The sequence below is a fragment of the Sarcophilus harrisii genome, chromosome 1 (genome assembly GCF_902635505.1).
Source record: "Sarcophilus harrisii chromosome 1, mSarHar1.11, whole genome shotgun sequence".
Taxonomy (NCBI): Eukaryota; Metazoa; Chordata; class Mammalia; order Dasyuromorphia; family Dasyuridae; genus Sarcophilus; species Sarcophilus harrisii.
Window position 1 is genome coordinate 469,870,814 of NC_045426.1, and position 17,330 is coordinate 469,888,143.

A 17,330-nucleotide genomic window follows, 5' to 3' on the forward strand; every position below is an offset into this window, starting at 1 on the left:
TCTTTATAAATCCAATATTCTATCTGCTAAAGGAGGGAGGGGAGAGTGCTAAGTGGCAGTTTTATCGAATAGATGTTATTCCAAAAGAACTCATGATCTGCTCATCATTTCCATCTCAATCCAAAAAAAAAAAAAAAAAATCAATTTGTTCTGAATGGCTTCCCATCTATTTCTAACAAAAATCTCTATTTTCTTTAGAAAGCTGAATCAAAGCTTTCTCTATAATCCTAACCTTCATTTCCTGTTATAACCTTTTTTAATCCTTCCTTTCAGTCTTTTCTTCTGCTTTCAAAAGTGGTCTTCCTGATTCTTTGTAGGCTGGCGAGATTTGGAGGCTTAGTGGATGGACTACTTGACTTCAAGTTAGGAAGCGTTCAATTGAACTCAGATCCTTAGCCAGAGTGACTTTATTCAAATCACTTAAAACTACTAGTAAAAAAGGGAATCACAGCACCTACTTCAGAGAGCTCAACCTAGATAATATATGCAAATGCTATTGTTTAGTAGTTTCATTGATTCAAAATATTTAAGCAGTTTGAACACTATCCCATTTATGAAAGATCTGAAGCTGATTATTGAGTACATCAAAAAAAAAAAAAATCTACATTCACTGGGTTTTCCCCTTTTCTGAATTTGATCAGATCTCACACATTATTTCTATCAAATTAAACATAAAAATTGCTCTTTATAGACTTTCATCCAATGCCTTTTCAAGACAGAGGCAAAAATTCTCTTAACTCCTCACCTTCTATGCCCATTTCTTTGCATAATAAGCATATCTAAATAATTTGCAATTATCTTAGCTTTAGCATTGGCATTAAAGATAAAGAGAAAATCTCAACTTTTGATGAGGCTCATCGCTATCTAAGTTTTCATATACTTTCTACGGATGATATAATTATCATTTTATATAATGGCTGAAATCGGCCATTCTTTGTAATTCACACAAGAGTGCCAAGTATGATAGTTACATACAATAGCCTTAGTTATTTTACATGTAGTTTTTAGTGAAGCTTCAAGAAGTGAGAAAAGAGAGGGCTGGACACCAATTTTTTTCCTATCATTTTTTTAGTTTTTAATCTATCATTTTATCAATTAATAGCAGCTCATGCAGTTGCACTGGCCCTGAATAAGCAATGATTAAAAGAGTTAAAAAACAAATACTCAAAGCCAAAAAGACAGCCATAGCTGAAAAATCTTATTTTAAAAGCTGGCAGAACCAAAATTTTTTTAACTTTTAACTTGAATAATCTTAACACTCCAGTGAAAATAGGATACAAAATTCCCTACCAATATTGATTAAAAATAAACATAATATATAAATATATAAAATAATATAATAAAATGTAATAATAATATAATAAAATATATAAAAAATAATATATAAATATATTATTTTTATATATTATTTATATAATATATAAACATATAAAAGAATAAATGTATAATATATATTTAACATTATAAACATAATAAATAATATATATTATCAGAATGGTTCTCTAACCCCTTTCTCCCCACATCTGTCCCCCTCTGCCCATTGCAGACACATATCCACTTGACACCCCACAATGCCATTACAACTGGTTACAGCATCCTTTTGGGAACTGCAAACCAAGCTTTCAAACCTGGTTCTTGCCTTAAAAATAGGGAAAGGGGAAGCTGAATATCCATTCTCACATTCAGGGGGGAAGGGCCACCACCTGTAGGGGTGTGATCAGAGTTTCCTTAAAGCATTTAAGGAAATGCTTAATATAATATAATTATTAATAATATAATATAATATATATTATATATATATTATAACTAGATTTACTATATTACTATTACATATATAACTATAACTAGATTTACTATTTAACTATAACTAGATTTAACTATAACTAGATATAACTAGAAACCTATATGCCCCATAATTAAATATATTGACTGATGGATGATAGAATCACAAAGAGCTGGAAGGTACCCTAATAATTCTGCAATGCAACCTTTCTAACTTAAGAGTAAAATGCAAATTGAAGACTGAAAAAGTTGAGACCTAGTAACTAGTAACTAGTAACGCTAGTACTAAAGAAAAACGACCAAGCATTTCAAAATAGGCTTTCTGACTCCAAATCTGGCTGTTTTTTTCACTATACCAATTCTCGTATACGACCTCACCAAAAACAACAGCCATCTCCGGAAAGCTGCTCTCCTTGTAGCTAAATAAATGATCATCTCCATTTGGAAGTCACTTTTAAGACGAGGCTACTACTCTTTCCAAAAAAACTTCCTTTCGTGTTTAGCCTAGCACTTAATAAATAAAATAAATAAATAAAATAAAAAAATAAAAATAAAAATAAAAAATAAAAATAAAAAAAATAAAAAAATAAAAAAAGTCCGACTTAAGTGGGACTTAGTCCTATGTATTCAATAATTATTAAGACGATGGACACACACTCTTTTAGGTAAGAAATAGTCTCCTAACTTTAAGGACTGCTTGATCTCAGATCTCGTCACAATCCCTTCCTTCAGTTCCTCAGGCCCGAGGCCGTCCTTGCCCCAGGATCAGAGGTGTCTCAGTCCCCAGGTGGTTGAAATCCAGGCAGTGAGATGTCAACTTGCAAGGAGGCCGTGCACTCAGGAGCCAGGGAGTAAAGGTCAGGGCGGCAGAGATCCTCAAGTTAGGACCCCTCCCCCACCGAGGGCTGATCCCCAAAGCAGGAGGGAACAGGCCCATTCCACCGTCCCCATCATGAAGGGCAAATGCATCAGGTAGAAGAACGACCCCGCTATAGGCGTGGCTCAGGCCCCCGCCGCGAGTCTCACAAGCAGCGCCAAGGAGACCGGGGGGTGAAGGGAAACCAGTCGCGTCTCCAAGTCCTACGGTGTTGGGGAGGCGGAGTTATTCCGTTTCGCGTAGGCTCCGCCGACTTCCGGCCATGCGCCGTGACACCTCTAAACCTCTCTGGGTTTCCGATGCTCGTCTCTATGGTGTTACTCACAACTCCCCTCCCCCCATCCTTAGCCCGAGCAGTCCTTTCCCAGGTTGCACCGCGGCGGAAGAGACGGACTCGACAATAACAAACCGAACCCCGGCTGTGGCGGCGACCAGGGCCCACTAGTGCCCCCAACCCGACAAGCCGCCTCAGCCCCGGGGCTCGGAGCAAGCCCCGACTGTGCTGTGTCTCCGTCGCGTTAGTCTCTGACTAGAAGCCGGAGGGCTTGGCAGCGCACCGAAGGCTGTCTTTAGTGGCCTGAACCCCTCCCCGCCCGGAGCCCGGCGGGGCCGGGGGAGACCCGCCGCCGCTCGTGTCGGTTAGCAGCGCCGAATGGGCGGTTTGGAGCCGCCGCCGAAGGAGTAGGCGGCGGCGGAAGATGGTTCCGGGGGCCGCCGGGGCTGCCCGCGGAGGAGGAGGCGCTGCCGCCGGGTAAGAGGGCGACTCTGCCGCCGACCGCCTTCCCCCCTCAGCAAGGCAGCTGCTGCCACCGCCGCCGGGGTTGTCAGTCCCTGAAGCGGAGCACGCCTGGGGCCGGGGTAGGGGGCGCTCGCTGGGGTCCCGAGGTCCTCGCCCGGCAGTCTCCCGGGGGTCTGGATCCCTGGGGTAAGGGGTGGGAATGCTGCTTGGACCCTCTAGCGAGCTCGGGCACCCCGGACCGTACGCTGGCCGCCCTGGAGACAAAAGCGGACAAGTCGCGAATTTTGGGAGGAGCTGGGGCTGTCTGACGCCGTATGGGACGGAGCTGACATTTGGGTTCTCGACGCTGCTCGTGTTGGGGACTCCCCTACCCCCAACTTTGCCGCTCTGAGGAGGCCGGCGAAGTTCAGGGGGAAAGGAACCGATGGCAAGGGAGACCCTCCCTGGTAGGAGGACCTCTCTCCCTTTCCTCCCCTCTGGGCGGAGAACGGATGGAATGGTGTTTTTTTTTTTTTTTTTTTTTTTTCTGTTGGAAATGTAAAGTTGATCAGATGTGGGCTGAATGAAACTCTGGTTGGGCTGTTGAGACAGACAGCCCTGTCTTTGTCCCCTTGGAGTGAGTGAGAGGGTCGGTATAAAGTTACTTCTAGGAATGACTCAGCCTCTCCGCACATTTCCACCTGCCCCCACTAGTGCCTTTTTTTTTTTTTTTTTGAGGGGGGGGGAGAAATTGGAGGGTATTCACGAGTTGTCTCATAGATGCAGACTGTTACATGTGAGAAATTCAAGGATAAAGAATCTCCTTCCACTTTTTTGGGTGACTGTGCAATGTTTGTAGCTTACAGTTTTGTAATCTTTTATTTCCTTTCTTGATTCTTACAAGTGTAGTTACATCACACGAAGTAGGATAGGCCTAGGTATCCGGAGTAATGTGCCTGCTCTTGATAGTCATGCTGCCTCTTGATAAGGGGGAATGTTTTGTTCAATTTGACGGTCTAGTTTGCATTGATTTCATTAAAATGCCTGGCTGTCTATAAGTGCTTCTCCTAATTTCCTCTTTTCTAGTTTTTCACCTGTAGCTAAACTTGCACATTGTTTTCATAAGTAGATACCGAAGGCTGAGATTTAGAAAGGTTTTTTTTTTTTAAATGTAAATTATATTAAGCAGGCTTAAAATTGCTAAAAGACCGATAAGGATTGATGCACCAATCAAATAAATGAACCATTAATGGCCTAAGGATTAGAGATGTTTTTTTCCATTTATTGTAATAGAATAAACATGTATAAGTACCTTCTTTTTGTACCATTCCTCTTGTATATAAACTCGATTTAAACGTTTTGTTTTTTTGGTTTTTGTGTATAATGAATTGGCCTACCTTGTCTTCTAGTAAAGATCTTGAGTAAAGTAGATAATCAGATTCTTTATTGCTTCTGTTAAACATATTAGGGGAAAACAGGTTTATGTTTGTATTTTAGAGATGTTGGAACTCATTATTTAGGGTATTGACTACATTTTCAGTAGTTTTAGCCAGTATATATTTTAAAATCTACAATAGAATTGTTTGATTCTCCAACTATATGTTTAAGCAGTGATTCTCCAACTATATGTTTAAGCAGTATCTTTAAAAATGTAGTATGGAGAAAATTATATACTAAGGGGAAAAAATGGGCTTTGCTAACCAACAAGAAGTCAATGCATGACAGCATTTTGAACTTTTGATTCTGATTTTTTTTTAAGGGCAAGGAACACAAAACCTTTGTTCAACTAAAACTCCACTCCATGACCATGACAAGCTTTGCATTCAGAACTACATTAGAAGTCAGGATCCTGATTAGAATCCATCCCTATCCTGCTACTTAACCTCTTTGGGCCTTAATTTCCTTAATTTCCTTATCTGTAAAATTCAATGGCCCTAAGGCTCTTCTAGGTGCTACAAATCTATGGTGCTATAAACTTGATTGTTGAAATTTGCTATAGACATGTAATAATATCTAGCATTTATAATGCTTTAAGGTTTGAAAACATTATAATTATCTCATTCTATCCTCTCAACAACACTGGGCAATAGGTGTTATTGCTCACATTTAAGAAATGGAAAAATTTAAGCATTTACAAGTTAAATGACTTGCCAAGATCATGAAGTTAAGTGAAACATGATTTGAACTGATTCAGTTGACCAGTGCTTTCTATCCATCCACTGTGACCCTATTTCTTGCTATTTAGAAAATTTTATTCTTAGATAGTAAATTTTTTAAAAAATAGTCATCTTTGAAATTTTGTAAGTTTATAGCAACAAAAGAACTAATATGAGAATAAATAGATGAACAAACATTTAAGGTCTTATTGTTTGCAGTGTTAAGTAAAAACAGTCCTGTCTTCACATTCTAAAGGAGAAGATAACATGTAAATAACTAAATACATAGAAGATAGAATGTAATATTGGGGAGAAAAGCAGCTGGAGGTGGAGGATGCTGACTGGCAAATCCTTCCTTTATGAAGTGGGATTTGAGCTTTTAAAAAGAAAGCTAAGAAAACTTAATCAGAGGAGTCAAGGAAGAACAGTATTTTGGGCAGAAATACTAGTGATTTTGCCATTCTCCAGCTGATTTTACAGATGAGGAAACTGAGGCAGACAGGGTTAAGTGATGAAGTGTAAATTTCTGGCGAGATTGGAACTCCGAGTCTTCATGAAATCATATTGTGCCACCTAGTTGGCCATTTCAGGCCCAGTCAATGTAAAGGCAGGGAGATGGCTTATCTGGAAAAATCTATGTAAATAGAGTGGAGTGGAGAATAGGGTAGAAGACTGGAAAGGAATGAAAGGGATCAATTTGTGAGGGGGGAATTTATGAAAACGATTTTTCAGGTAATAGGGAGCAACTATGGCACATATCTTTACAATAATCATTTGACAGCTAAATGAGGAAGATTAGAAATTTGGTTTGGGAAGAGACTCGAGATAGGGAGACTGACCTAGCAAAAGGCTTTACCTATCTAGTTGGGAAGTTGGCCTACATTTTTATAGTGGTTGTGTGAGTTGAAAGTAGAGAAATTCTATGTAAGTAGAAATGACAAACTTTCCTAATGTGAAGGGAATGAAATGTGTTTGGGAGAATGGTGGTGTCCTGGATAGTGATGAGGAAGTCAAGAATAGGGATTTGTTTTGGGGGAAAATTCAGTTTTAGGGTTTTTGATTCTTTACATCTCCTGTTCATGATTTAGGACTAGAGCTCAAGTGGAGATGTGGTCAAAATATTCTAAATAAACTTTTGACATGCATTGAGAGGTTTGTGGACTATCAGTATTGCAAAGGTGTTTAGATTTTTCAGAAATATTAAGATTAACTCCATTCCATCTGATAATTTGTAATCTAGTTATCAACAAAAAATACTGTTGCATAACACTGTGCTAAATCCTGTAAGGAAAACTAAAGAACCCCTACTTTGAAGGAGAGAAATTGGAGAGAAAAGTGATAAAATGCAAAAGGAGCCCATAATTTGTTGAGGGAGTCAACAAACTAATATATACAGGATAAATAGAAGCTAATTAACAGAGGCAAGGCACTAGAATTCTGAAAGGTTGGGAAAGGCTTCTTATTAAAAAAAAAATTGGGGATTTAGTTGGGACTTAAAGAAAAGCTGGGAAATTAATAAATTAAAATGAAGATTGAGGCCATTCTAGGAATAGGGGACAGCCAGAGAAAATGTTCAGCAAGTAGCTATAGAAAAAGAGGTAGGGGAGATTATTAGGATAGAAAGGACTTTAAATGATTATGGGAATTTTTCATTTCTGTTTTGACTATTTGGAATCCAGGGCCATTCGCCCTGACTAAATCCTGTCCTATGTAACATGAAAATTTATTTAAAGGATTAAATTGTGTTTTGGTTAGAAGCCAGAGGAAGAATTTTAACGGCCCCTGACAGTATATAAAACTTTCTTCATCAGCCTATTTTTGACCCTATGCATAAACATAATAATAAAAGGCACGTTTTTACTTCCATAATTTGTGTTGTGATAATTAATATTTGGCAGCAGTTACCCACCCAGGAACTCGGGAGATTCTCCTGTAAAAGAATGCTAAGTCCATGGTTTTCTATTTGATCTTGGAGGCAATAGGGAGCCACTGGAGTTTATGGGAATTGGGAGATAGGGATGACCTAATTTGGCCTGTGCTTTTGGGAAAGTCATTTTAGTAACTTAATAGAGGCTAGATTGGAGTGGGGAGAGATTTGAGGCAAGCATATCTACCCAGCTATTTTATTGCAATAATCAAGACATTGGTGTAATAGAAACCTTAACATCATAAGCATGATATATATTTTCTCTCATTCTTCAGTTTCATATTGTGTTTCCATACTTCTTTATTTTAATCACTATACTGTATAGTATATATAGTATATATATATATATATAAAATAATCACTATACTGTATAGTATAGTAATATTTGCTTATACTTTGTTTAGCCATCTCCTTGCTTATACTTTGTTTAGCCATCTCCTTGGTATCTACTCCTGAGATAGCTATATATTTTTGTTGTCATTTTTCAGTCAGTTCCAATTTGTTTTTCACATTTTTATTATATGATCTTTAAGAGTGTGTATATATATATATTGTGGATTAAGAATAATTTGAGTGCATTCTACAGGCAGTATTCCGACAACTCTGCTCTATATTCTTGATTTCCTTTAGATACTGACTTTTGAAAGCATCAAAATGTGGATAATAAGGTTCGGTTAAGTTTTTTTCAGTCTATGTCCAATTCTTTGAGACCCTATTTAGGATTTTCTTGGCAAAGATGCTGAAGTAGTTTGTCATTTCCTTCTCCAGACCATTTTACAGATAAAGAAACTTAGGCAGAGAGGGTTTAAGTGACTAGCCCAGGGTCACACCAGATTTAAACTCTGGGACCTGGATCTTTCTGATTCCAGGCCAGGTATTTCTCAACTGGCCACTACCTGTATTTACAATACAATGCAAATGGTGCCTTATTGTTAGAGCTTGTTCTTCCTACTTAAAGAGGACCATGAGATCAGGGAAGTGATGCCATGAGATGCATGTGAAGGAGGGCTGAGCAAGGCCACCTGCCTCACTTTCCCCTCCAGAGCCTTCTGGGTCCAGTGGCCAGATAGAGCTCAAAACAACTGGAGATAGCCCGAATGAAATAAGAGACCTTGGCCTTTTTAAAGTCTTCAACAGGTTTCAGTTTGACTATTGCCGTGTTTAGCTCTGGTGTGAGTTTAAGCCCTAGGCCTACAAATAAGGAGAAAGTGAAAAAGAGAAGAGAGCTAATTGATGGTACTGGGACTAGGCCTTCTTTAAATAGACACTTTAGGAGGAGTTGGCAGAATACAAAGAGTACACTGGTAAGAAAATGAAGAATTGAGAGCGTTTTTGAATAAACTGCTAGATATTATCATTATAATTATTTCTTTTCTTTGCTACCACAAAAAGTATTGATCTGAAATACTTTTTTGTGTGTAGAAGGATTTCACTGACCTTCTGTATACCTGTGGATTTTCTGGAACAAGAGTATGGATAGATATTTTTGTTGCTTTTCAGAGTGCCTTGATCAGTTTATAATCGCACTAAACATTTGTTAGTGTGTCTTTCCAAATTGTTCTAAAACTTATTTTTCCTATTTTTTTGTCATCTTTACCAGTTTGTAAAATGAAACCTCAGAGTTTTGAATTTTATTTTTTTTCTTACTGGCAATTTGGAATATTCTATCTTATGGGTGCCAGTAGTTCACAGTTCTTTTGAGAACTGGCCATTTTGGTTTTTTGGTTTTTTTTTCCATCAGCAAAAATTTCTTATCACTACCATCCCCCATCATTACCCTGTCTCCATTTCTTACAGCAAAATAGTATTTTATGCATTTATATACCATAACTTGTTCATACATTCCTTAATGGAGAGCACTCCCTCACTTAACAAGTCTTCTGTGCTACAAAAAGAACTTTTTATATTTTTGCACATCCTTCAGGTTTGTTTTTCTTAGAACTGATTAATCCTGACTACTAGTTAGTCACCCTGGATTAGGTGGAAATTAAAGAAATGGTCATAATAAAACACTGTGTATCTGAAATATTAAATTCCTGCAAATCTAATGAAAGATGTAGCATAAAAAGCAGTAATAATTTTGGATTGGTATAGACATGATCAGTTGAATACTGATAAATACTTAATAAGTGAATAGTTAAAATCTCAAAGGAATTTAAATTACACAGCAGCTCAAACCTCTTTGGAGATAGAATAGGATAAAGAAAGAACACTGAATTTTGCATCAAAGGATCTTAGTTTGAATTTTGGCTTTATTGTCTTAGATCAGAAAAAAAAAAAAAACTTCCTCTAGACCTTAATTTGAAGGGCTTGCATAGATTTCTATTGCTCTTGTTAGCTTTAAATTCTCTGAGCCTCTTGTGAAGATTGATCTGAAGTCATCAATGCCCTGATTTATAGAATGACAGATTATTTTTACTGATACTTACCTTGAACAATTGACCTGTTAGTCTGATATTTTTGTGTATTGGGGTTTTTTTTATGCCTTTTCCAACTTCTATAAACATAGAAACGAAATACTCCGATTATCACATTACATTAATAGAATCGGTACATTTTTTTTAAAAAAGCGAAATTTGCTTTTTATGTCCTGACTTTAGTAGATGTCAAAGAAGTGACCATTTATATATAACAAAGTAGAACATGGAGGATTGTATATGAAATTGAATATTTCATACTACTAGTTTGTATCTAAAACAAATTCAACATGTTACTTTGAAAATTATTTTGCTTGCCTGTACTTCTTAATGAGTTTAATATAAAAAAGTTTGTTGGCTATTTTTTTCAGAAAGTGGGCACACTTCATCTTAGCATCTCTGGTCAGAGGACCTTCTGGATTGTTGCTTTGATGAAAGTTCAAGTTGATGTTCTTTACAGTGTTAAAATTTGTCAGTGTATAAATTATTTTTGTTCTGTCCACTTCAATCTGTATTATTTCACTCTACCCAAGATTGTCTGACATCATATTTCATTTCATATAGAATTTCCAATACATCATCCACATGCCATATGCTACAATTTATAGTTGTTCCCTGTTTGATAGACACCTCTCCCTTCTCTTTTTACATTTATTTGTATTTTTCTTTTATTTTCTCTCTGGGTATCAGCGCATTAAGCTTTGAACTCTTCCCTTCCATTCATTGTCTTTCCTCTTTATTGCTGTTTCTCCTTATTCCTCACTTCCTTCCTACTGATACTAAGGTACTTTCACCTTAAATTCTTCAGGTTTTGCCTATGTTTACTTGTTGGGTTTAGCCTTTATTTGATTCAATCATAGTAAAGTATCAGGTATCCACTATCATCAGCCCTTTCTCTATTTCATACTTTTACCCCATTTATGAGAATTCTACCTCTTCAAGTATATTCATCATATTCACTTTTTCAGTATGAAACTGTAATTTTCAATTTCCTTCTTCAGTAAATTAAGGTGTTATAGGTTAAGTGGCTAGTTCAGGATCACACATCTAGTAATGTAGTAAAGCCAAATTTGAATTCGGTTTTCCTGTTTCCAGGCCCAGCTCTCTGTCCACTGAGGACAGTTTTATATTCCTTATTTTTCAATTCCTAAAACCCTTAACAAAATCAGTCCATCCCCTTCTTATTTTATTTCTACATTTCTTGTTAAAAATACTAAGGTTCTGAAGGGACATTGTATCTTCTAATAGAATGTCAACCCTTGGTTGTCATACAGTCCTTTCTGAATGCACAAATTTCGCTTTGTAAGTTCCTCTCTAATCTTGTGATTGTATTTCAAGGTTTTTTACTTGGCTCTGATTTTTCATCAAGAATATTTTTAATTCCACTATTTATTCCCTTAAAGGATTTATATATACTGTAAACTTTTATATTTATATTATACATGTATATGTGTGTGTGTGTGTGTATGTATGTATGTATATATATATATATATATATATATATATATATATTTACATGTACTATACACTGTATATATGCTGTATTTATATATGTTGCCAAAAGTCACAGAGGTAGTATCTGAGGCCAGATTTAAATCCAGGAAGTCTTCTTGACTTCAGGCCTGACATACTATATATATATATATATATAGTATATATACATAGTATATATACTATGCCATATAGCTGTCTTTAGGGAATCTTTATCCTTTGATTAATGTGGACATATTACTGCCATAGGAATTGAATCTTATCCTATTATAAATGAAACTAGAAGAAAAAAGGCATTTACAGCAAATGGAAGGGTGATATAAACTTTCCTTAGGTTAAAAAAGGGAGAAGGCAAGGTTTTGTGATATTCCATATTCTTTATCGTCAAAATTTACTGTAGAGAATGCAAAGGCCATTGGTTTGTCTTTTCCATGAAGGTGTTGATTTTGGAGAGGCAATATTGAGTAATATTGGAGAGGCAGTGTTGAGTAAGTAGAAACAAAGCTCAGCAACTATTTGATTCTGGGGGATGAATGAGAATGAAGAATTGAAAATGACTAAAGAACCTGGGCAACTGGAAGAATAGTTATGCCTTGGCAGAAGTAGTGAAATTAGAATAAGGATAAGTTTGGGGGGAAATAATGAATTGTTTGGACATGTTGAATTTGAGCTGTCTATGGGCCATCTAGATTGAGATGTCTAAGAGGTAGTTGGATTTGTGGGTCTCTAGTAAAGGTGAGGAATGAGGATTTTATATATAAATTAAATGTAAAAAATACTTACATAAAGGTAATAGAATCCATGATTTTTTGGGAAAACAAGGAGGGCCCAGGACAGAATCCACTTAGAAAAAGGAGATGGGACATGGGTGATTAATTTGCAATCATTGTACCCAACATGATTCTTCCATCAAGTGTAGACTACCTATTTCCTTCTATTTCTTGAAGGCTATAGTTGATTAAATTAGTAGTTTGTTGATACGTTTCACTATCTTTTTTGAATGTTGTTAATAGTCTTGGTTTTTCTTTTTCATTTTTTGGTTCTTCAGTTAATATTTTCTGTGAATTCCTAATTAGTATAGCAGTTCTTGATTTCCTGATCTTGTGTCATTTCCATTTCCTTTTATTTTCTTTCTTTATGAAATTTGGATAACATAATAGAATCAAGTGCTAGTTCTGCTATAATAATAGAAAAAAAATGCTCTTGAAACATTGGCATATATTGGTTCCATGTTGAGTCTATTTGTTGTCTTTCAAGTTTCATATATAAAGACTCTAGGAGTGATCAGAGAATTTAGCTGATCATGCCAAACTAAAGTCTCATTTTCCCTTCTACTGCTTTTAGCTATGAGGTACTATACTATTTATTATCTCTGTTTTCCTTCCTCAAAAAAAACAGCCAGAGTAGTTGCTTATTATTGCTGTCCTTATTTGCACTTCTGTTAGGTTTTGTTTTTTTCCCCTAAATTTGTGTCAGTTTTATGAGACCCAAAACATGAAAATGCCCAGAAATGAAAAGGGTAAATTCTGTAATTTAATTCAGAAATGAAAAGGTAAAGTCTGTAATTTGTTTGATATTTTATGCATTAAAAACAGTAGTAGTACTTTGATATGTAAATTTAGGAATTACTTGGATGGAACTTTGAATGGAATAAATCACAGTAAGGACAGATAAATAAATTGAAGGATGGGCCAATACACACTGGCTTATCATGTAGCAAGAATGAGGGGCAACAGATGGACAAGCTTCAGTACCTTAAATACAAGGTTGAAAAAATGTTAAGAATTATAAAAAGTAGCATCATGTAATTATATAGAAGAATTGCACAGAATAAGAAATTACAGAGATCCATTAGAATGAATCCATGGAAGAACTGAAGTAAAAGATTGCAGTTTTATATTTATTTAATTTAAAATTTAAAAAATATTTATATTTAATTTAAAATTTAAAAAATATTATTATCTGAATGTTGGTTAATAAGAATCTCAGTCTTGAAATCTTGCCAGATTAACAAAAAAGAATAACTGAAAATGTAGCATTACTGATTAATAATGTTGCTAAAATACAAATGGACAGGAATATAACAAGTACAGTGTTTATTAAGTGCAAGGTAATTCATAGAAAAGAGCACTAATTAAAAATGTTTGATACAAGGGCTAGCTATTTGATGAAGGATTTTAAGAATTTTTAAAGATAAAGAGTGCCATAGGCCAAGAGGACTATGCTAAGAGTAGGATTTAGAGGTTCATCCTACCAACATACCCCTACCTCCCTACCACCATCCATTAAAAGTTGTTGTTAATGGCTCCCCTAAACTTGAACAAATAAAAAATAAGAAACAATTTTGGCAAATTTGGAAAAAAATGGCATGTGTCCAGCAGACCATCAAAATATATAACAATAAATTTCCTTTTCAAGAAACTATATATAATCCAAGTTATATTAATGAATGTCTTTTCTTTGCTTCCCTTTGCATGTGTAAATTTGCATCTAAAACATGGCCAACATAGATTTCTCTCTTGACTGAACCTTGATTTTTGTCTAAAATGAACAATTAATAGCTCTGTATTCTGGATTAGTCGGGCCTTTCTCTTGCTAATCAGTTGAGATAGTAACCAAATCTCAGCTTTGTGCCACCCTCTTCTCTGTTAAAACTTGATTATGCTAGTGAATAAAATGAGGAAAACTGCATACCATGAGGAAGTACTTTAATTTGTGAGAAAGCCAGAGTATAAACCTGGAGGATAGTAATCACATATGGGCCATTAAAATATCTGGGGGGAAAAACATGCCCTGGCCATAGAGAGGAGTACCTTGAATAGATTAAACAAGAAATGCATAATGGAAAAGAGTGGCAAGGATAATTGATATCTCAAGACAGTGAAAGGTCTCACCCAAGAAGTGAATGACCTGAAAATTAAATTAAATTAGCTAGACAGAGTTGCTAAACAGACTACCTAAAAGTCATAGTTCCTGGATATTGTATTTCTTTTTTTCCCCCTCTTTTTGAGGTAATTGGGGTTAAGTGAATTTATCCAGGATCATACAACTAAATAGTTCAAGGAATCATGAAAGAGAAGTACCCAGACGTGTTAGAACATTTGGGCAAAGTGAACATTTAATTTACTGAACATATCCTGAAAGAAACTCCCACACTGCATAGCCACAAATTTGTTTTGTTTTTTTTTTAAGTATGGCAAGTAGCAAGAAAGGAAAAAAAAAATCAAGGATTACATAAAGACTTAGCAGCTATCAGAGTAATGTAGAGGAGAACTTGGAATACAATATTTTAAAAGGAGAAAAGTATGCAGCCAAGAATAACCTATGTGACAAAATTAAATATAGTAGACAAGAAAGGTGTGTGCAGGGGGAGCAGAAAAGACTTTTAATGGAGTAGAAGACTGTCTAAGAATTCTTATTTAAAAGGGCAGAACTGTGCAGGCACCAAGAGAAACACACAAAGGTTCATATAATTATTTAATTCAAAAGAAATGGTGATGACTTGTTTACACACTGATGGCAGGGGAAAAGGGGAAATAAAAATTTCTTCCTGCTGTGCAGGTCATAAATTTTACACAGTTATTTTTTTACTGTTGTGCAGGGAATCTACAGGGTTCTGTGCATCAGTTATTGGTTTATTTTTATTCATTTATTTGTATAATATATAATTAGATTATCATATGTTATATATTATTATATTACATATTATACACAATCATAATTTTATAATACTTATGTATAATTATTATTATTTATTCGGATGTTTGGACTTGTTTAATTGGTCTAGAATTGATACTGCCTATTGTTACTAGTTTTCTGTGTTGGTTTATCTGCTCTTGCTCAAGATTTTTCACTGTTTTCTTCCTCATGAGAACTTTGGTAGTTAAAATTTTTTCCCTATCTCAAATGCTACTTGTGATGGAGAATTCTGGGAGGAAAGGACTGATCTCAGCTGGATTTCAGTCTCCTTTCCTTCAGGCCTGGTAGAGCTATATACATGCTGTTAATACTACCTTTGCCTTGTTTCTTAGGTCTCTGACAAAGAACTACATGCTATCTTTAGGGGGAATAATACTTTTTTCCCCCCTGTACTTTTTTTTTCCTCATAGAAGAGATTGTGTTTTGTTGCTTGTTTCCACAGAATAGTAAGATGAAAGCAAAGATAAAGGAGTGTGCTAACATGGATTGTATATATAGCAGTAGTAAATGAACTATTAAGTGTCCAACTCTACCAGAACACAGCTTATTGTTGATGGGGGTTTTTAGTGATTTCCTTTTTAAGACCTTTAAGATTTTGCCTTTGTTCTCTGTGTCTTAGACCATGGATGTAACTGTAATTGCTTAACTCTTAACCCATAGAGATATTTGAGCAGTTTGAGAAATTAAAATGTTTTAGTTCTTTGTCATGTGACCTGGACATCTCTGATGCATTACAGGTGTCTTTGCTTAAAATTGCTAAAAATTGGAAAATTCTGAACGGATATACTATTTGTTAAGGAACTGTAATGACAAACCTGCCCTCCAGAATTTTCTCCAAAGATATGGGTCTTGGACATATGTGCTTTTTCTTAATAAATGAACCCAAAATATTTTCATTTCTAGGTCACCAGATTTCATTTTGAACAGTAATGTCATTCTGTTGCCAATATCAAGCAAAGGAAGCATACACCAGTTTCTAGTCTCTTACAGTTAAGAAAAGTGGTAGCCCCTTTAACAGTGCCTGAAGGTAAGTGAAAATCTTATTTTTATACTTAGTATTTGACTGGAATATAAATAAATTTCTTGTTTATTTTTAACTTGGAAATCTTTGTGATAGACAATAAATTCAATGATAGAAGGGGCTGCTTTAATTTTCCTTCACATTCCCAGATTGTACACAGTGCCTTGCATTTGAAAATATTTAATAAACATGTGATTTTTTAAATTGTTAAATATTTTATTTGTAATAGAAACATCATTATTATTGTACTTAGAAGAACTAGATTAAGTTTGTCTTCAACCAGTATTATCCCACTTGCAAGGAAACTTTAATTATTAAAAAATTACTTTGTCTTTAAGTATGTTAAATGTCTGAGACCAGATTTGGTCTCAAGATCTATGCTGAGTCACAGCAATCCACTTACTTACTCAGCATAGATCTATAAAACATGAAACTTAGCTATGGTTTGAAGGGAAACCAGGAGATGGAGATGAGGAAATAGCATTTCAGATATGGGAAAATGAATAGATATGTGCATTCTGATATTGGCATGCGAATTTATCAGTATCAGTATCATTGAATGTTTGGAGGAAAGATGGGAAGGGTCAAAGTTAGCTTAAAATGTCAAAAAAAAAAATGAAATTTTTTTGATCCTGGAGATAAGAGAGCTACTGGAGCTCACTCAACAGAAATGTTTATGGTATATGGTAGATAGTCACTTTGTTAAAGTGAAAATTCTGATTTACATGGAAAATAAAGTAACAGTTTGACTCTGGTTGCATGTCTACTCTATCCTAAACATTTGTGTTTAATATTGTGTTTAATATATTACCTTTATGTGTGAAAGCTGACTAATTGTCATAAATGTGTATATCTAGTTACTCTCTAATAAGATGATTTTTCTTAATGAATGTGCTATATATTAAAAATTGGTCCCTGTTTCTGAATTCTTTTTAGTTCTTAAATGACCATATCAGAGTGAGAGACAAACAACTAGAATCCAGAGAAATCATCATGAAGTTATATGTATTTTTGGTCAACACTGGAACTACTCTAACATTTGATACTGAACTTGCAGTGCAAACGTGAGAATATTTTACTGACAGAAATGTGTGTGTGTGTGTGTGTGTGTGCGCGCGCGCGCGTGATTAAAGAAAATGCATATTACGGTAGATTATATATAAATGCTTATTCCCTTCTTTTTACTTCTCCTCAAACTTCCTGCTCCCACCCATTATTGAATAAGACTTCTTGGCAGGTATG

At 35.4% G+C, this 17,330-nt stretch overlaps 1 protein-coding gene across 2 annotated transcripts in view; it reads left to right on the top strand.

Moving 5' to 3' along the window:
• Nucleotides 1–2,985: 2,985 nt before the first annotated feature.
• Nucleotides 2,986–17,330, top strand: part of RB1CC1 (RB1 inducible coiled-coil 1) — a 65,501-nt gene continuing 51,156 nt past the window's right edge. For both annotated transcript variants that reach the window (XM_031946402.1, XM_031946403.1), the window contains exons 1-3: nucleotides 2,986–3,410; nucleotides 15,971–16,094; nucleotides 17,025–17,152. In XM_031946402.1, coding sequence (XP_031802262.1) covers nucleotides 17,082–17,152 — 71 coding nt within the window. In that variant the 5' untranslated portion in view covers nucleotides 2,986–3,410; nucleotides 15,971–16,094; nucleotides 17,025–17,081. The remainder of the gene's footprint in view (nucleotides 3,411–15,970; nucleotides 16,095–17,024; nucleotides 17,153–17,330) is intronic.